This window comes from Neophocaena asiaeorientalis, unplaced genomic scaffold, assembly GCF_003031525.2.
Source record: "Neophocaena asiaeorientalis asiaeorientalis breed wild unplaced genomic scaffold, Neophocaena_asiaeorientalis_V1.1 scaffold91, whole genome shotgun sequence".
Classification (NCBI taxonomy): Eukaryota; Metazoa; Chordata; class Mammalia; order Artiodactyla; family Phocoenidae; genus Neophocaena; species Neophocaena asiaeorientalis.
Genome location: NW_020173198.1, coordinates 14,145,640 through 14,165,927, shown reverse-complemented (window position 1 = coordinate 14,165,927; position 20,288 = coordinate 14,145,640). Strand labels below are relative to the sequence as shown.

General features: G+C 54.0%; 1 protein-coding gene across 1 annotated transcript in view; it reads right to left on the bottom strand.

Moving 5' to 3' along the window:
- The window catches only part of LOC112399289 (apolipophorins-like), a 52,658-nt gene that overhangs the window by 20,253 nt on the left and 12,117 nt on the right, over positions 1 to 20,288 (bottom strand). The window contains exons 5-12 of the mRNA XM_024744363.1: positions 19,902 to 20,067; positions 19,691 to 19,825; positions 18,851 to 19,025; positions 16,813 to 16,958; positions 10,599 to 10,702; positions 8,397 to 8,562; positions 1,167 to 1,352; positions 887 to 1,039 (exon numbers count right to left, since the gene is read on the bottom strand). Of these exons, the coding sequence (XP_024600131.1) occupies positions 887 to 1,039; positions 1,167 to 1,352; positions 8,397 to 8,562; positions 10,599 to 10,702; positions 16,813 to 16,958; positions 18,851 to 19,025; positions 19,691 to 19,825; positions 19,902 to 20,067 (1,231 nt within the window). The remainder of the gene's footprint in view (positions 1 to 886; positions 1,040 to 1,166; positions 1,353 to 8,396; positions 8,563 to 10,598; positions 10,703 to 16,812; positions 16,959 to 18,850; positions 19,026 to 19,690; positions 19,826 to 19,901; positions 20,068 to 20,288) is intronic.

Below are 20,288 nucleotides of genomic sequence, written 5' to 3'. Positions count from 1 at the left end.
AATAAAATGGGGAAGCAGGAGGTGTGGGGGGCTTGAAGAGGTCAATTTCAGGTGAAATAGCCAAGGAAGACTGACAGCAAAGTGATTTCTAAGTAAAGGCCTTCTAGAGATAAAGGAGTAAAGCCTGGGGATATACAGGGGAAAGGAATTCCAGGAAGGGAGAAGAGCACATGCAAATGGCCTGAGACAGAAGTAAGCCCTGCAGGCTTGAAGAACAGCAGGGAGACTAGTGTGGCTTATGGGGGGGGGGAGTTAGGTGGCGAGGGAAGTAGGAGGTGAAGCCAAGAGGTGCTAGTGGGTCAGTGGTCAGACCACAGGTCCTGATAAGTCTCTATAAGGACTCTGGCTTTGACTCTAAGTGAGACAGGACCCACTAGTACAGGGGTCAGCAAACTTTTCCTGTAAAGGGAAAGATAGTCAATTATTTTTTGCCTTTGCAGGCCATGCAGTCTCTCTTGCAAACTACTCAACTCTGCTGTCGTAGCAAAAAAGCAGCCCAGGCCGCACATAAATGAACAGGCGCAACTGTGTTCCAACAAAGCTTTACATACAAGATCAGGCAATAAGCTGCATGTAGACCATGGACCATGTCTTGCCGACCCCTGAACCAGAGCGTTTACAGCACAGGTGGCTTATATATAGTTTGTTTGTAATCATATACTTATTTGTATATTTATTTGATAAATATATGCCTCCCACATAGACACAGGCTCTATGAGAACAGAGACCTGGACACCTGTTCACGCAAGTACCTACCACAGTGCCCAGCATATAGCAAGCGCTCGGTAAATGTGATGAATGAATGAGCAAATAAAGAAGTGAACAGTGGTTTGAGACCCACTACTGCCCAATGCCAACCACAATGAAATAACATGCAGAAGCTCACGTTTGCAGAGCAGGGAACCCTCCGGAAGGCCTGGATGGCCCCCAGCCGGATCTCAGTTGGGCAGCTCCTCAGGGACGCATAAGTGCTCAGCTTGGGGGTGAGAGCTACGGCCGCCAGGCCGGCATTGCCAATGGCCTTCAGCACGAGCTGGAGCTGAAACAAGATAGTGGTGGGGCCTTGAGGCCTGATGGGTACGCCCAGCCCACCCATTCAGCCTACAGCTCGCCCACTTGACAGGGACTCCATCAAGGGGCCGTGCCCAGGATGGGGCTGTCCTCACCTGATCAGCATCTGAGGACTCCTGAAAGGTGCAGTTGGCACCCAAGGCGTCTTCCAGGATCCTCATGAGGGAGCCAACACCAGGCAGCTGCCCACAGGGCCCGTCCAGAGACACACAGAGGTTATGCACCAGAGCTGAGATGCCCAGGAAGGCGCTGGGGCTGGCCTCTGGGGTCTGAAGCAGTGGCTGGGGACAGAAACCGGCCCCCCGACCCCAGCCGAGAAGCCTGGTAAGTGGTCCTTCACAGGTCTCGCCATGTGCAGATCTAGGGTGCTTCCTAAAAATACAGAGGCCCCGGCCCCCCACCCCTGAGGGTCTGAATAAATTGTCCATGGTGGGACCTGCATGGGGCATTTCTTAAAACACCCCAGATGACCATTCACGTGCATCGAGGATGGAGAACCACACCTCAGGGTGTGGGGACAGGGGACATTTGGCAAAGTCTAGAGATGGGATGTTGTCACAAATGGGGGACAGTGCTGCTCGCATCTAGTGGGCAGAGACCGGGGATGCTGCTAAACATCCTCCAAGACAGCGGACAGCCCCACAACGAAGAACCCAGCCCCAAATGTCAACAGTGCCAGGGGTGAGGAACCCTGGGCTACATCACCAGTCTGGGGGAGCAGGGTGGGGGTGGTGAGGTTCTTCTGGGTGGAATATGGTGAAGAATCTCCGACAAAGTGTCAGGGCCCACCCCGGGTGGTGGCACGGCTCTGCCACCTCCCAAGATGTATGAAACGTGTAAGAAATAAAACCAAAGTTCTCTCTCTGTGATCAATGGGCAAAACAAGTAAGCCAGCTTTTTACGCCCTTCTGTAAAGCCGCACGAGAGACCAACCATCTCTTCTGGGACCATAGGATCCCCAAGTAGTGGTCACAGTCCCCTGTCTACAGCAGGGGAGACGAAAACCAGACAAGCTGTGTCCTGCCACCCAGCCAGGCTGGTTTTCTCCAAATAGCATCACCCGCCCCCAGTTCTGGGAGTGAGAGGGATGAACTGGCAAGGGCTGAGAGAGCTCCCAGGCCACTGTACCTCCCGCCTGTCAGCTGGGGCTACTGGGACCATGCTGTCCTGGACCTGGTGGGGGCTTGAGGGCACCCAGCATTGGCTTTGCTCTCCCAGGGTCTTGATAGGAAGTTGGGCAAAAAGGTGGAAAGAGGAAAAGATGTGCTCTGAGTGGAGACTGTCTTTAACAGAGGCGGCCCTGGGTCCAATCCAGAAGAACCCAAAGGGAAAGGCACGGCCAGTAGCATTAGTGTAAATGGTGAGCAACTGCCCAGCCCACCTACTGATGAAAGCAGCTCTTTTGCCCCTTTCCTGTTCACCCATTTCTGTCCTCCCTCTAACCCTAAAAGCCTAATTATAGGAATGAGATCACTAAGCAGTTAAAACGAACTCCTCCTGACTTATGCTTTTCTGAATGCACACCAGGTCTTGCCTAACCTGTTGATTCTTTTCCTAGATAAAAAGAAGTACGAATAAAGAAGAAAGTAAGAATAAAGAATGACTAGCTCTCTACCCCCAACTAGCTCTCTACCCCTAAGGAGTCCTGCAAGCAGATCACGCGGGCAAGATAACATCTGAAGAGAGAGTCAGCCAGTCTGCATGCACAGAACAATGCAGAACCCAATCTCCTGCCCCAGTGATTCACTGAGATTCTCCCCCCGTGTTTCCCTTTAAAAACTGTCATGGCTGAGCAGAATCTTCAGAGTTGGTCTCAACACACAAGTCCACCTTCTCCCCAGACTGCCGGCTTTTCTGATTAAAGCAACTTTCCTTTCTACTGACACTTGCCTCTCGAATTATTGGCTTTTTAGTGGTGAGCAGCTGAACCTGAGTTTGGTAACAGACCCAGGAAATAAGAAAGTCCCTTGTGTATAGTGCTTGCCAATTTCCATGGTGTAAATGCTCCCACCCTGGAGATTTGAGCTGAGTCACTACAAGGGATCTGGGAAGAGATGGGGAGTCAGCAGCAGGCACATCTCCTGTGACTGGTCCACACACGACACAAGCAATGCAAATAAGCCTGAGGGTGTGGACACGGGATCGCATAGTAAGACCATTAGAAATTATCCATCTCTCGGGGCTTCCCTTGCGGCGCAGTGGTTAAGAGCCCACCTACCAATGCAGGGGACACAGGTTCAAGCCCTGGTCTGGGAAGATCCCACATGCTGCGGAGCAGCTAGGCCGGTGCGCCACAGCTGCTGAGCCTGCGCTCTAGAGCCTGCGAGCCACAACTGCTGAGCCCGGGTGCCACAACTACTCAAGCCCGCCCGCCTAGAGCCTGTGCTCCACAACGAGAGAAGCCACCGTAATCAGAGGCCCGCTCACTGCAACAGAGACCCCATGCAACCAAATATAAATAAATTATCCATCTCGTACCTTTATTTTAATATGATTTCTCTAACTGCAAGCTTAGATCATTTAATTTTTAATAATGGCTATGTTTTTGTCAATCAGCTCGAAAACTACCTGAAAATCAAGACTCTCCCACAGCACATGTTGGGGCCCTTTTCAGTCTGGTTCCCTGAAGAGCAGGAGGAGACCCAGCCCTCCTTTGGGGGTCAGACTGCCCAACCCACCCAGCTCAAACAGACCCCTCTCTTCCGGGGGCCTCACAGTGGCAGGGACTCAGCCCAGGCTGATTCGGAGGAGGGTCATTCCAGCTGCTCAGCAGAGCTCCCCCAGACACTCAGCCACCCTTACCCCAGGGCACTGAAGCTTTCAGCTGAGAGGAAGACAAAAGTGGGGGGGGCGGGGGGCTCAGAAGAGGGGAGTGCTGGTTCTAGGCCTCTCGGAGGAAAACCAAGAAAGACGTATTTTATTTAATAAACACACAGCACTCCCTATGTGCCAGGCTCTGCTGTTAACAGGGCACACGTGTCACCTGCTTAGAGCCTGAGACACAGAGAGGTTAAGTAACTTGCCTAAGGTCACCCAGCCAGAAAGTGGTAGAGACAAACTTGACCCTGTAGGGTCTGGTTCCCAGGCTAGGCGCTCCCCCTGCACTCACTGTTTCTCAAAATACATATTCTGGACTCATTTGTGAAAACCAGACCCGGGCACTGGGCATCAGGCAGTGGCCTCTATTATTCCTACAGCCCAGAGCAGGGACCGCCTGGCAGCCTGGGGGAAATACAGCCTCTGCACCAGCTGTTCTTCCCTTGGGTTCATGGTCTTAACCAGGTCTGTGTGTCCACGCAAGGGTATCTGTGTGCGTGCATCTCAGTGTGTGTGTGTTTTAGAATCTCAGTGTTTGTGGGTGTGTGAATTCCTGTGTAGGTGTGCACGTGTCTCAGGGTACATGCATATCCCAGGGCACGTGTCCCAATGTGTGTGTGTGCACAGGTACTGACGTGGGTGTGTCCCCGTATGTACACATGCAAGTCCCAGTGTGTGAATGCACACTTATCCCAGTTTATCCTGGGGGGGGGTGTCCAGGTGTGGGTGGATGTCCCTACTTGTCCCTGTGTGTGTGTCCTGGTGTGTGTGTGTGTACATGTATGGCATGTCTGTGTGAGTACATCTGCATGTCCAGGTACACGTGTGAGTCTTGGTGTGTATGTCTCAATATGTGGATACGTGTGGATATGTGTCCTCCTGTGGGTGTGTGTCCCCATATGTTCCCATGTAACCGTCTTCAGGTATACGTATGTGAGTCTTGGTGTGTGTGTGTGTGTATGTGTGTGTGTGTTTCCTTTGTGGAAGGAACGGGGACCTGTGGCTTGGAAAAGCATGTGCAATGTTATTCCAGATTTGGCAAATGAAAACAAACACTCTGTTTTCTTAACACAGAGGAGGGAAAGCAGGGCTCGGCTGGGATGCAGGGGTTATGAAAAGATTGAAAGAAGCCACTCAGACCCGCGGGGTGAGGGTTCCTGCCTGCCAGAGGCCTTCACCTCTGCCCGCTCTGCCCCAGGAAGGCTGCCAGCAGGAAGGCAGGGCAGACTTGGGCCCTCCCAGGGCCAAAGATGGAGCCAGAAGCCTGGGAGGGCTCTGTGGGGAGGGCTCTGTGGGGAGGGCAGGACAGCTGTAGCCACTTGGTTTGCTGGGAGTCAGGCCCCACCTGGGAGCTACAGGGCCAGGACAGCTGGGCCAGTGTCAGGCCTGGGTTCCAAGAGGGTCCAGACAGTAATGACCCTGCTTGTTTGATGGCTGCCCTGGGGGTCTGTCCAGAATTGTCAGCCTCCCTCAACTTCACAAGAGTCAGAACACCAGATCTTAATGCCAAAATCTCTGACTTTAAAAGGTTTGGTTCGGGACTTCCTTGATGATCCAGGGGTACGGTAAGACTCCACACTCCCAATGCAGGGGGCCCGGGTTCAATCCCTGGTCGGGGAACTAGATCCCGCATACATGCAGCAACTAAGAGTTCGCATGTCACAACTAAGACCCAGTGCAGTCAAAATAAATAAATAATAAAACAGTATTTTAAAAAAATAATTCAATTAAAAGTCTGCCTAAAATATTCAACTTTCTTTTTTAATCTTTAAAGATGGAAACATAAAATCATCCCTAAGCCTATGACCACTTTTCCAATGTGGCTTTAACACCCATTCATCTTGTGCCAAACCCAGTTCCTCATATCCAAACCAACCCTCCCCAAAAGGCCAAGCAATTAAGCTGCTAGGAAAAAAAAAAAACATAGGAAGCACCATGACCTTGGGGAGGTGAAGCACCATGACCTTGGGGAGGTGAAGCAGTAGCTGGAAAAGACTGATCAGCTGGACTTCACCAAAACAAAGAACTTCTGTTCAGCAAAACACACCATTAATACAGCCCAGCAACAGAACAGAGCAAAGTCCCGACACACACGTGTGCATGCACACGCGGCACGGACAGAATCTCACAGAGAACATGGGAGAAAGAAGCCAAACTCCAGATGCACACAAGCCCACGGGTGTGAACGTCCAAAGCAAGCAAAACCTAGTGATGGTCAGAAAAGTCAGAATCACCATGACCTTTGGGGTCACCGACCGGGAGCTGGAAATGTCCTATATCTTGTCCAGGGGTGGTTGCACAGGTGAACACGGATGTGAAAACATCAAACTGGATACTTAAGAGCAGGGCAGTCTCCTGTATAGTTTAGCTTAGTTTAAAATGTATAGTTTATGTATACATTCAGTATATATATACTGAATGTATAGTTTAAAATGTAAGAACACACCCCCCCTAACTGCAACGTAGGACCCTGGGCGGGACCCTGGAACAGACAGAGGACATTAGTGGAAAAAGCAGTAGGATGTGAACAGCTGGAGTTGGTTAACAGTAAGGTAGCAAGGTCTGTTTCTTAGTTGTAGCAAACACTTTCTGGTGATTTAAGATGTTACTAATGGGGGAAGTGGGGAGGGGTGTACAGGAACTCTGTACTATCTGCAACTTTTCTGTAAATCTAAAATTATCCTAAAATAAAAAGTGTGTTAAAATAATCTCTTGCCGGGCTTCCCTGGTGGCGCAGTGGTTGAGAGTCTGCCTGCCGATGCAGGGGACACGGGTTCGTGCCCCGGTCCAGGAAGATCCCACGTGCCGTGGAGCGGCTGGGCCCATGAGCCATGGCCGCTGAGCCTGTGCGTCCGGAGCCTGTGCTCCGTGGCAGGAGAGGCCACAACAGTGAGAGGCCCGTGTACCGCAAAAAATAATAATAATAATCTCTTGCCTTCCTCCCTCCCCCTCCCTCCTCCTCCCCCTCCCTCTTTTTCTTACCCCCCTCTCCCTTCCATCCTCCCGCTTCAGGCTGCACAAAGCAAGCCTGCATCCCTAGCACATGCCCAGCACAGCACATGTGCATCCTTGTGACAGGTTGAGAGAAAAAGCAAATACAGTCCAGAGAGGTGCAAGCTCTGGTCTAGCAGGATGAGAACCTACGAGAAGCAGGTGAGAGAAGATCCTGGGCTCTGAGACAGCCGAGACACCCACCTGCTCTGCTCACGGCGTGTCCCTGGCAAGTGGTCACAGCAGCGACACCAGTGCGTACATAGCACTTAGCCCACGTCGTAACAACTATTAGTCGGCACCATCACCCTACGAGTTACCCCCACCACACAGACGGGCACCCGAGGCACAGAAGAGTGAAGCATCTTGCCCAAGTTCGTGCTGGTAGGGACAGGGTTGGGTTCTGAAGCAGAGGGATCAAGCACCAGAGTCTGTGCTTTTGGCCACTGCATTCAGGCCGAACAAACAAAGAAGGAATAGGGATCCCGACCCTGCCCACCACTGGCTGAGCCTCCGTAGGCCCTGGATGGCGCTGACGTCCCTATGGTCAGAGTGTCACCTGCTAGGCCATGAGCTATGGGTGATGCCCCTTGGGGCCCGGCCCTCGTCTGGCTCCAAGTCAGTGCCCAATCCCCTAATGAATGGAGCCAATCACACAGCCTAGAACAGCCCCACTGCCAACTCTGGAGTTGTGGGTCAGGGGTCAGGCCAGGGGTGAATGCTCCCTACACTCCAACTGGAGGGTGGCCAGAGCCCCTCCAGCATGAAGGACTGAAAGATCCTGCTGGAGACCCCCTCATCAGCCAGCACAGGGGTCCAGGGACACTGGCTGGCCCATCACCGCTTCCACTCCCCACTGGTGACCTCTGAATCCTAGCCCACTACCAGTCTGGGACAGCAGGGTGAGGACTGACAAGTGACCCCACCACCAGCTGGAGGACACCCCCCATGGTCCAAGGGAAAGGCACAGCAGCTGCATCACCCAGCTACCCAGCCTCCTTGGGCCTCAGTTTCCTCATCTGTAAAATGGGAGTAATAAAAGCACCTACTTCATAGAGGCATCGTGGGGGTTAAATAAGAACTTGTGTTGTCAGAAATTATTGGCCTACTTTCACATGCTTTCCTAATCTCAAGATTCATTAAATATGCTTTATCACAGGAATAATAGCAGCTCTAATTTAAAGCGCTTTGAGTCTGTGCCAGGCATCAGGAGAACTGCTTCACATTCAGCATCTCATTTCTCGCCATGAGCCCAAGAGGGAAGTACTGCTCCATCCCCACCTTACAGATTGGAAAACAAGCTCAGAGAGGTCAAGTCACTTGCCTAGGATCACGTAGCTGGGAGGGACACTGCTGAGACTCAAACCCGGATTTCTCTGACCTGCCTCCACTGGTCCCACGAGGCACTGGCACAAAGCCCGGAGGACAGAAGGTTCCCCCACCCCTCCCCACCACATCCAATCAGCAGTGGAGCAGGGGAGGGATGACACGGGGCGGGGTGGTATGCAGAGGCTCACCAGCAGCGCGTGGACCATAGCATCTGTGGGCTGCGGGACAAACGCCAGTGACCAGAGCCATGCCTCTGTCTCATCTGCCTCCAACTCCCCGGACACAATGAGCTCCGCCATGAGGCTCACGCAAGGCTTGGTGCCACAAGAGGGCAGGGCATCCACCAGCGGCTGCCTGAGACGGAGAGAGGCCCAGGGAACGTCATGACGGTGACCCACACACCCCGGGAGCCTTCCAGGACATCTCCTGTGAAGCCTCAGGTCATCCGGGAGCGATCGGAGGCTCGGAGGTACAGTAGGGACCTGTCCACACTCGCACCCCCGGGAAGGGGCCGAGCCGGGCCTGGGAGCCAGGCGGCCTGGCCGGGGGCCTGTGCTCTTAGGGCCACAGAGACACCAGCGGTCCAGTCTAAACCCTTGCAGTGCTGCCCACCTTGGAGACACAGCGGTTTGGGGCGACATGAGTCCCTGCCCACTGCTCTCCAGAAATCAACCATGGTCACCATGTAGGGTGAGAACCCCTTGCATAGAACAGGAATCAACAATTAGCAGGTTGCCTCCCATTAAACCTCTAATGCTCTCACCCAACATCAGGATCTTTTCCCTTTTTTTTTTTTTTTTTTAAGATTACCGAAAGGTTGAGAAGTTCCAGAAAGGGTCTAAATGATGGGTCTAAACAGGAAAATGATGACTGAACGGGGGTGGGTGCATAGGTCACAGTAGAAACGGGAGGTTCCCAGAGCTGGGGTCACATGAGGCAGCAGGGCACACGGGGCAGGGGGTAGATTGGGACCCCCCACCCCATCAACCCCGATGAGTGGCATCCATGGCCACAAAGGACCAGGCACCCCCACTGCCCCGCTCCACACACACCATCTGCCCATAAATAGTCTCTGGCCTCAATTTGCTCATCTATAAAATGGGAATGCTGATGACAAGACCAGCCCCAAGATGAGCGTAAGCCGTCAGGAACACAGGCCACTTCATCTGAGGAATGTCCTACCTGTCCTTCCCATCTCTTGCCCTTGTGTTTCCTCTCTTTTCCTCATAGATTTGGGCCTTGGAAAACCAGCCTCTGGGCAGAAATGGAGGAGGAGGTGAGGGCAAGAAAACTCTCTCAAGAGTGTCAGTCCTCTTGGAAACTTCTAGAGCTGGGGAGAGTCTCCCCTCTCCCTGATTCCCAACATCTAGGTAGACAAGTGGGACACAGGGGCTTGTGGGAAAATCCTGAGTGACAAGTAGGGTGAGTCACGAAGGGAACAGGCAGCTCCACAGGAAGACTCAGGGGCCCCTTCCTACACCAAAGATAATTAAAATGTGCCCAAGTCAAATATCATTTATCTTTAAGCCCATAAGAATTCGATGGAGCAGCACAGACCACCTGGGTCAAAAATCCCGACTCTGCTGTGTAACCTTGGGCAAGTTTCCTAACTGCTCTGTGCCTTGGTTTCCTTCCACAGCTGTAACATAGGAATAATAAAACCACCTACCTCATGGGGTCATTGTGAGGATTAAATGAGTGAATAAGAGATAAAACGCTTGGAAGTTATCTGTGCATTATTAGCTACTAAGTTTGGTGGTCATTCAATCAGACATTTGGTAATGTTGATTTGGGGTCTTTCATAGTTCCAAGTAGATAAAATTTTTTCAGGTCTCAAAATCTTTTTGAGAGCCTTTGAAAAGCTCACAAGCCTGAAATCCGGATCTCAGGGGCCCAGTGAACGGCTGGACTCGGGGAAGGAGCCGCAAGCTTTCCCCTGCACAGCCCTCAGCCGATGGAGTTAGGTCCTCAGAGGTTCCCCTCCACGCTTGGGGGTCTCTCTACACCCCTTGCTGGCCTCACATCAGGCAGGTCCCAGCCCTGCCCAGCACCCCTCCACCCCCAGGAGAAGGGTACCCAAGGCGCATTGGAATGCTAATTCCAGCTCTCAGCAAGAGGGTCCCTGTGTGGGGAGGGAACAATGCCTGTCTTTATCCGGCCAGGTCCTGCAGCCTCCAGTCTCCGGAAGCCCCCGTGGGAAGCTCCCCTCTTAATCGCCTTCTTGGCAGACGTCCCCAGACTGAAGGACGACAAGTCAGTATCACAGGGATGAGCTGAAGTGTCGCCATCCATCTCTCAATGCGGACCTAGGACAGCATCAAGACTACCCAGCCCACCAGGACCCCCAGGCAGCTCCTGGACCAGCCCCCGACTTGGGGAGAGGCCCTTACCAGTTGTCTCGGCATTCGAAAAAAGAATGTTCCCAGAGTTCCATGAGCTCATCCGCGGAGAGGCCCCGGAGCTCAGACACCAGCGTCAGGAACAGCTCTGCGGCCTAGAAATCAGAGAGGAAAGTGTGAGAGGCCCCCAACCGCAAGGGTCACCTCATCCATCTCCTTGCCTCCAGGCATGGCTGGAAACACTAGGATCTCCTGCCTACAGTGTCACAGACCCAAAGAGATGAGGCTGCTCGTCTGGGCTTCCTTCCACTGAATCCCAGCTCCTGGCACACAGGCTGGCCCATTCTTTTTCTTTAATTTAACAAGCATTTATTGGGCACCTACTACATGCCAGGCATGCTTTAGGGGCCAGGGATGTGCGGGTGAAGAAGAGACACGGCATCTGCATTTGTGGGCTTTATGCTCTAATAAAAGCTCAATACATGTTCACTACGATTATAATCTAGTTATTATAATGAGTCAGCGTATTTCACAAAGTTAGTGAGATAGCCATCTCTTCTGATATTTTTAATGAAAAAAATATGTGAACGTTTTTCAGAGTTATGAGCAGTGATGGCTAATCAACAGGGGTTTGCAGTTTTTGCCCCTTGTCTGCAGGTCTGACCAGCACAGTCACCAAGTCTCCAAAAACTCAAGGAAATAAAGGACTCTATTCAGAGCCCGCACCTCTCGGGTTTCAGGAGATGCTTGGCTTGGGATGCCGGCCCCACATCCTGCCTTCCCTCCCCCGTGCCTCTTCAGTCTCAGATTCGTTGCCTCGGCCCGAGCCCAAAGCCACAGAGAGAGTGACGAGGTCCTGGCTTCCTGCTGTGCTTGGCCAAGGCCAAGAATGAGCCCTCATCCCACCCAGCCAGGGGTCCACTATTGCTGGGACGGGTTTGCCTCACCTCGGGCCTCCTCTGCTCTGAGCAGCTGGGACTGAGTCCCCGTGCACAGAGCTTGACCTCAGCAAGACGCAAACGCGAAACAGGCCCCTCACAGGCCAGCGTAACCACCCCCCTCCCCTCCCTTCTCACCAGCATGTCTGCCCCCAGGGTCTGGGCAGCATCCCCATTGTGTGTGCCTTCTGCCGGTGGAGCCGATGGGGACCCTTCGTTCTGCCTTTAATTCCTCATGCGGGACACACAAGCAGCCCCCTGTTGGGGCCGACCACCACCTTTAGAGTGGCCCTGGCCAGCATCGGCCTAGTTTGGGGCAGCTACCCCAGGAGCCCTGCCGCCTTCCGGACAGGCTCAGGTGCATTTCCCTCCAGCTGGTGGATGCCTTGCCTGGGCATCGTCTGTGATTCCCTGGACTCGGAACACATCTGCTTCTAAGACCTCCAGCACATGTGCAGCCGCGGGGCCTGGCTGGGCATCCGCGCAGGAGCAGGCGTCCTGCTCTGGGAGGCCTCGGGCTGCAAGTGTTGGCTTCAGGAACAGCTTTCCAGAGCCAGACACAGCAGGAGGGGGCTGTAGCAGCTCATCCCGGAAGGCTTGCGGGTGGAGGAAGGAGGATGTCATTCCTGCCTCCTCGGTGAGAAGCCCATCCCCACCATCGCCACTAACAACATCTACGCAAACGATAATAACAATGGTTACTTTGTTTGGAGCCTCAGCTGTGTGCCAGGTGCTGTTCTAGGCACTTTACAGGGACCATTTCATTTGACCTTGACCCTGTGAGGGGCCGTCATTATCCTCACTTAACAGAGAGCATTTAAGTCAGGTGCCAGTGGACACAGAGCTACTAAGTGGCCGAGCGAGACTTGAACCCACACTCTTAACCAGGGTCCTACACTCAAGGCCACGGGAAAAAAGAAAAGCCAGCCCTGTTTGCCCGTTTCCGAGGTGTGAATACTCCCACTGCAGCCCATCACGAGCGGCCCGTGTGCCATCACTGAACGCAGACGTGGGAATCACTGTGCAGAAGCACAGCACTGCGTCACAGGTCCACCCTGCGGTAGATGCAAATAACCTCCAGTGCAGATTAAAATGTAGTAAGATAACTCGGTAGTGAGGATTTTGAACATTCGTTACCTTTGTTTCGAATATGATCCATTTTCATTGTAAGTTGGTATAACTTAGTCTTTAGTAATGTCCGTTTAACAACCAGCCTGCAGGATTTCCGGAATCTAACCATTGGCTCTGGCAAATCGGTACAAGCCAGCCTCGCACACCACCGTCCACACTTCGCTGTACACAGTCGGTGCTGAATCAGTATCTGTGACTTGGGTGTCCTGTTACGAGCAACCTGGATGGTGGTCAGGAGCTGTGCCCTCCCCAGGCATCCTCCCCGGCAGCCCTGGGAAGGGGTGGGGCCCGACCCGCCTTGCTTCTCTCCCCATCCTCTCCTTCACTCCATCACGCTCTTGGCCATCCCAGCCCGCTGCCCACCACCTGGAAACTCGGGGGGCCTCTCTGCAGAGGGGGCAGGCTGGGGAATTTTCTCTCCATTGAGTCCTGAGTCCTGGTTTTGTTTCCAGACTGAAAAACCAATCTTGTCTCCTGCCCATCAGCAATGGGGAGGGGGCAAAGGCATTCTTAGCTGAAGCCCACGGGGTCGGTCCCCCCGGTAACCGACGGGCCCTCAGTCCTCCCGGGGAGGCCAAGGCACTGCTTGATGTGCACCAAAGCATCCCTGAAAAGCCATTTTCAGGAACAAGGTCCTTGGTAATTCACCCCCAGCCCAGGGGACCTCCCTAGTGGGAACAATTTGCTTCCTTGTTAGCACTATAAATACAGGGCAGCCGCCATGCACCCTCTGGGGCCGGCACTGCCAGTCTCCAGGAGGGGAGACACAGGCCCACAGCACGCCTGGCCCCGAGCCACCTCTGTCAGGGGAAGTGCCCAGTCAGGGGGCCAGACGGGAGGAGACAGGTTAGGACACAGGATGTAGAGCGGCGGTTCTCAGTGGGGGTGACTGTGCTCCCCAGGGGACGCTGGCAGCCTCTGGAGACACTCTGGGTTAGCATGACTGGGATGTGGGTGATGCTGGCATCTAGTGGGTAATGCTCAGGAATGCTGCAGAACATCCGAAAGTGCACAAGGCAGCCCAAGGAGTCAGGAGTGCCAGGGTGAGAATCCTCGCTGTGGGCCAGGCTGCCTGGACTAACAGCCCGCTCTGTCAGCCACTAGCTGGTGGGCTTGGACCACACCTCGCAGGGCTGAGGGCCCTTTCCTTGGGGCTGCTCTCTGACTCGCGCGAGGCCCACGAGATCAAGGATTCCAGAGAGCAATGAGCATGAGCCTTGGCTCCCTCCCGGTCCCTGAAACAGTGAACAGCCAGCTGCACACGAGTCCCTGCTATACACAAGCAAAACGTATAATGTGTGTGTACATGTGTGAGTGTTCAATATGCATTCGGTATGTGCATATGTACTAGTCTGTATTTACTGATGACATATTCAACGTATTTTATACATATTCAACATATTCTTAGATGTTTTTTTCCACGTTATATCTGAATCTGATTCTTCTCCCCACCCCACCCCCGCTATCACCCCAGACCAAGCCTCCTTCATCTCCTACCTGTGTTATTGTAACAGCCTCTTAACCTGTCTCCCGACATCCCATTGGCCCTCAGTCTATTCTCCACCCGCAGCCAGAATGTGAGCATTGAAATGTACATCAGATCACAACACCCTCCAAGGTTCCTCATTTACCCTGAGTAAAAGCAATCTGGGGACTTCCCTGGCGGTCCAGTAGTTAAGACTCTGTGCTTCCACTGCAGGGGGAGTGGGTTCAGTCCCTGGTCCGGGAACTAAGCAATCTGTGTGCCCCCCTAAGGGGGTGACCCTGTCCCCTCTCACCCTCCCACTCCGCTCCAGTCACAAGGCCTCCTTGCCACTCAAACTGGTGCTGAAACTCGCTCACTGTGCAGCTCCTGCCCTGGCGCACATGCTGGGCCCACCCCCTCTGGCAGTCCTCCCCCCCAAACCCCTGTCCACCCCACTCACTCCTCACCTCCTCCTGGTCCTTACTCAACATCACCTCCCCCGTGAGGCCTTCCCAGGCATCCATCATTTAAAACTGCATCTCATGCCTCCCCCACATGCCCCCTTCACCCCTCTTCCCCTCTCTACTTGTCTCCCCAGCCCCCTGGGGCCCATGATCCCAGGCGCAGTGGGACCTGGCTCTGCTTCCTGCATCTGAGCAGGACACAAGGGTCTGAGCCATCTCAGCCCAGCCCCCCAGGGACCGAGGGGGGCTAACCCCAGTCTGGATGCCCCCAGCCCTGTTCTCTTCTGAACTAAACGCTTCGCCTCACGCAGCCAGAGGCATCCACGAGGGCCTCTGGTGCTGAGAATTCCAGATGGAGACATTTCCGGCAGTAAAGGCACTCCTGGATCTGAGGCTGGGGCTGGACGGGCACTGGCCTCACAACATCCTTCTCCACTGACTTCACGTGAGCAACACCGAGAAACACAAAGCTTTGCACCCAGATGCTGGTTCCCAGCCCAGACCTGCCAGGCCAGGACGTCAAAGGTTGGGGTCTGGGCATCCATATATCTGACAGGCCCCCTACCCAAGTGCTGCCCAGAAAGCCGAGCTTCCGGAGGGCAGGGGGTGTGCCTGGCACACCTGGCACCATGCCTAGAAGTGGTGCCGCACCCAGCCCTGTCCACACCTGGAACGACCTACTTCTGTCCAGCTGGGTACATGACAGCCCCCAAGTCCTCGGTCCTATGAAAGCAGCCAGTGAAACAGGCATTTATAAATTTGCGGCACCCCAAGTCAACAAGCAAGTATATTTTGAACCCTCCCAGGCTGCTGTGGGATCAAAGTAAAAACACCCCATGCTTCTCTCCTCGGCACACAGGCCCTGGGACTTGAATCAGAAAAATCCCAGCATCTTTAATGCCTTCCAGGAAAGGCTAGGGCTGTCATGCTGAAGTCATCAGCAACGCTGAGATGGGCAGAAATAGTGGACACAGTGAAAGTCCTCAAAATGTCACTGGTGACATCCAGCCCTGAGCTGTGGATGGCAGGGATGTTACAACAAAGATTACTATGGGCCTAGAATGTTCTGGAAGGCATCCTGACCACAAGGCCCTGCAGGACCTGACCCCACCGGTCCTCACCATCGAGCTCCAGCCAGGCTGAGCTGCGTGCTCCCCAAACACGCCCAGCGAGGTTCAGACTCAGGACTTTGGCCCTGGCCAAACCCTCCTTTTGGAGCGCTAGTCCCCTGGATTCCCAAGGGAGCAGCCCAGGTCTCAACTCCAGTGTACCCTGCTAGACCCCTGGCCTAAGGTGGCCACTCAGCCACATCCCTGCTCTGTTCTCTCAGTGCCCATCAACAGCTAAAACCCTTGTACATTTGCAATGGTTACCATCCATCTCCCCCACGCTGGATCTTAGGCTCTGGGAAAGCGGGGACTATTTCTGTCTCATTCATCATAAGGGCACAGAGTAAGCCCCTCATCTTGCTGAACAAACCGAAGAGTTCACAGGCTAGTCAAGCCAGGGCCCTGCCAATAGGAACATTGTTCCTGTGATGTGGAATGTCCCATCAGGAGGAGAACGTGGGAAGGCAGGCTCCACACGGAGCCCAGATGCATCATTTTCTTTCCCCAGGGAGGGCGTTACGCCTTCCTCAGGGCTCTCCTCTTACAGGCAGGTGGAGGGCTCTGTCTCAGAACAAAGCAGGCAGGGAGAAGGCACATCATCACAGCATGGCCTTGGTACTCTCAGAAACAGTGTCATCAGTCACAAAGGAGGGAACCAGACAGATGTCTCAGAGACCTCTGAACCTCTCTGAGCTACGAGACCTCGACATCATGTCCACCCCTTGACTTTAAACAGCTGGGAATTCCAAGGAAGGCCTGGGCCATGTGTTTTTGACTTGGTGGAAACTCCTCAAGGCTGAGGCTTGGGTACGGCTGGAGATTTCCTGAGAGATCTCTAGGACAGGCCAGGTCCAGAAGGTTAGTCCATGAGCCCAAAAGGACCACTTGCCCAAAGACAGAGGAGAAAAAGGCCTCCTCTAAGCTCATATCCAACCTGCACTAGGCCAAGGCTTGCACACACCAGCTAGATTTCTTCCCCTTCTTTGCTTTCACAACCAGGCATAGCTGTGCAGTGCACAACCTACCCGACAGTACACAGCAGTCCTGATACTGAACATCTGAGCAAGTAGACCGTAAAGGATCTGGTAGGAAGAGGAAGGTGTCCCAGGGAACCAGGCCCCAGGCAGATTCTGGCCTGTGGCTGGAGAAGCCACTTACCTCGAAGCTTGTGGTCTGAGCCAGGCACAGCTTCCTCACTGATGCAGCCACCATGGCCACCGTAGCCTGGGACGGTGTCTCCTCCCATTCGTACAACAGGCTGCTTGGGGTTAAGTCTCCATCGTCTGGATCTGAGATGGGAAGTGCTGGCCAGGGATGACCGCATGGGGGACACGCCACAGTGAGTAGAAGGACCCCTGGGAGCCACGCCCTCACCCTGCCAACGCTTCCTTCAGCATGTTTCTGGCAACAGGTGAGGGGAACATGCATAAGGAAAATCATGGCAGTGTTACTGCTAACAGCAAAAGATGGGCAACAGCCTATGTGCCCATCAGTAAGGGATGGCCAAATAAGCTGACTCCAAAGCCCTCTTGGGACTGACAGAGAAAACATGAAAACTTCATCCATGCAATGGAGGGTTATTCAGCTGTGACACATGCTACAATATGCATGAACCTTGAAAACATTCTGGGAAGTGAAAGAAGCCAGTCATAAAAGGCCCCATACTGGGAACTTCCCTGGCGGTCCAATGGTCAAGACTCGGCGCTTCCACTGCAGGGGCCACAGGTTTGATCCCTGGTCAGGGAACTAAGATCCTGCATACCACACAGTGCAGCCGAAAAAAGAAAAAAAAAAAAAAAAAGTCACATACTATATGATTCTATTTACATGAAATGTCCAGAATGGACTAATGAAGAGAGTAGATTCGTGGTTGCCAGGAGCTGAGGGAACAGGAGGTGACAGCAAATGGGTGCAAGGTTTCTTTTGGGGTGATGAAAACGTAGTGAAGTTGATTGTGATGATAGATGCACAGCTCTGACTCTACTAGAAGCCACTGAATTGTTCACTTGACTTTTTTTTCTTTTCCTGGCCACGCCACACAGCTACGGGGATCTTAGTTCCCCAACCAGGGATCAAACCCAGGACCCCAGCAGTGAAAGCACCGGTTGTAACCACTGGACCACCAGGGAATTCCCTGAATTGTTCACTTTAAATAAATGAGTTGCACAGTATGTGAATTACATCTCAACTACAGCTGTTTAAAAAATGTATGTATGAAAAGCTCATTCTACTCAACGGGGAACCACAGGTCCTGACACTAGATGTCCCAGTCACTGTCAGTGTCTGTGCCTGAGGGAGGGCTCAGGGGGCAGGTCAGCCTGGGATCTCAGCCTGGGCTCCGTGGAGCCAGAGGGAATGCTGGGAAGACCCAGGGCTTCAGTCCCCACCTGCTGGGTTCTCCCCAGGGTGGTGCAGGCAGGGAGTCTGTCCTCCGAGGCAAACATGATTCAACCCACCAGGGCTACAGAAAAGACCCCGGGGGTCCAAGTCCCAGCTCTCATTAGCTCTGTGACTTCAAACAAGTCATTTTATCTCTTGGAAACATTTTCCTTAAATGAAAAATACAACTAATAATAACAGTAACTTCCTAATGGGGTCATGATGAGAATTAAATTAAATAATCCCCATAAAGCCCTCAGCACAGATACTGGCCCACAGTAAATCCTTCCAAACTGTCAGCAGTAAGAACTAACTACCCTTATTTCATTATTCAGGGAAATAGCCATTTTTCCACCATGGAAAACAAGAACAAAAACAAACAACTCTTTTCCTCAGATGCATGCCTTGCTTGTTTCTTTCTGTGCGAAATCATAGAAGGGACCCAAGCTCCAGGGGATGCTACATGTTGGCAGGAACTTTCCAGAAAATCAGGAAACCTGAGTCAGTCTGCCCCCAAAATGGTCAGGTTGAAAGGTCATCAGATGTAAGGTGGATTCTCCCACAAAAGCTGGGAACCAGAAGATTCCATCTCCACTGAGGACCACCCAGGGAGGAGGCCAAGACCAAGCCTGGGCCATGTGAGCCGAGAGAAACTTCTAGAAAGAGAGGCTCACTCTCCTGACGATGGTCACTTTCAGAAACAGTTCAAGAGTGTCCAGACAGGGACAGAGGGATGGAGCCTAGGCTTGCTTGAGCCCCTCTGGCCAGAGGAGGCTGTGAGGCTCAACTAAGGGTCTCTGTACCCACCCTCATTCACCTGCGACAGCCGGGTCCTGGGGCACCTCATACAGCAGGGTGAGCGAGGAAAGGGTCCACATCTGCACAGCACTTGCCTCCCCGGAGAGGGGCCCCACGGTGTCCAGCTCCATGCAGGATGCCTCCCCCAGCACTCCAGCCTGGAAACTCTGGACGCAGGTCAGGCGGAAGGCCTCCTGGACCGTGAGGGGAAGAGGCAGAGGCTCAGGCCAGGCCTTGGCAGTGAGGGAACCCCCCCCGGGGCCCCTGAAACCAGCAGCAAGGGCCAAGGCTGGGGGGCAGCCCGCTGCGGGGGAGCCCTCTGGGGGCTACCTTGGAGCTTCAGCACCCCCCTCCCCATAGAGAGAGGTGGAAGGCCAAGAAAAGCAAGAACGTGCAGTAAGCAGTAACCCCAAGGAGAGGAACGATAAAGCCTCAGCTGGAAGATGAATACCACCACCAGAGTCTGCAGTCCTGCATCAGCCTCTAGATGCTGAGGCTTTGTATAATCGTGTTAGCAGGGATCATCCCTTATCCTTATACAGTTGCTTACTATTTACACAACACTTTCACCTGCAGGGAGCTACGGACCCAAGAGGAGGAGAGGGGAAGAGGAGGGGAGAAGAGGGGGTAGGGTGAGGGGTGGAGGGAGAGGAGGATGAGAGAAGTGGGGGGAAGGGAAAGGACAGAAGCAGCGGGAGGGGAGCAGGGTGGTGGGCAGAAGGGCTGAGAGATGGAGGGGGGGGAGCAGAGAATAAAGAGAAAAGGGAGGGGGGCTAAGGAGGGAGGGGGCTAAGGAGGGAGGAGGGGAAAGAAGGCGGCACTGCAAAGAGGATGGGAGGGTCTCGGGCACGGTACTCACCTCCGCTGCGGGCAGGGCCTGGGAGCGCAGGGAGGCGCGCACCCTGCGCAGGGAGCATTGCGCCAGGTCCTTGGTCTTGTGCAGCCTGGTTCCGCGTTGCTGGTACATGGTGGGACACCTGCCCAGGATATCCTCCTGGGCGAGCGGGGCCCAGTCAGCCCCCTGCTCCCCCCTCACTCGACCACCCACCCCCTCCAGGCTCGAACCTCACCTCCTCGACGGTCTGGGGGCTGCGGGTGCCCGGGCGACCCTGCAGGAGGCTCAGCACAGCGCGCTTCACGTTCAGCGTCCAGCGCGGCTCGGGGTGGCCAGGACACAGGCGTGACACGCGCCCTGCCTGCAGGACGAAGCGCAGCGGCACGCGGCCCAGAGCGGCACTGCGCGGGGACCGGGCGTCAGGGGGACCCCTCCAAGGTCCCAGGCCACCTCTTCCGCATCAGGGCCAGAACATCCCTGACCCTCCTGCGTGCCACCCCATAGGTCAGTCCCATGGGAAGCACCCAGGTACCCCCATATCCCCCCAAATGGTCCCGCTTCCCTCCTCTGCTCAGCTCAGCTCTCCAGCTACTTCTCAAACAACACAGGAGGCAGCCAACTC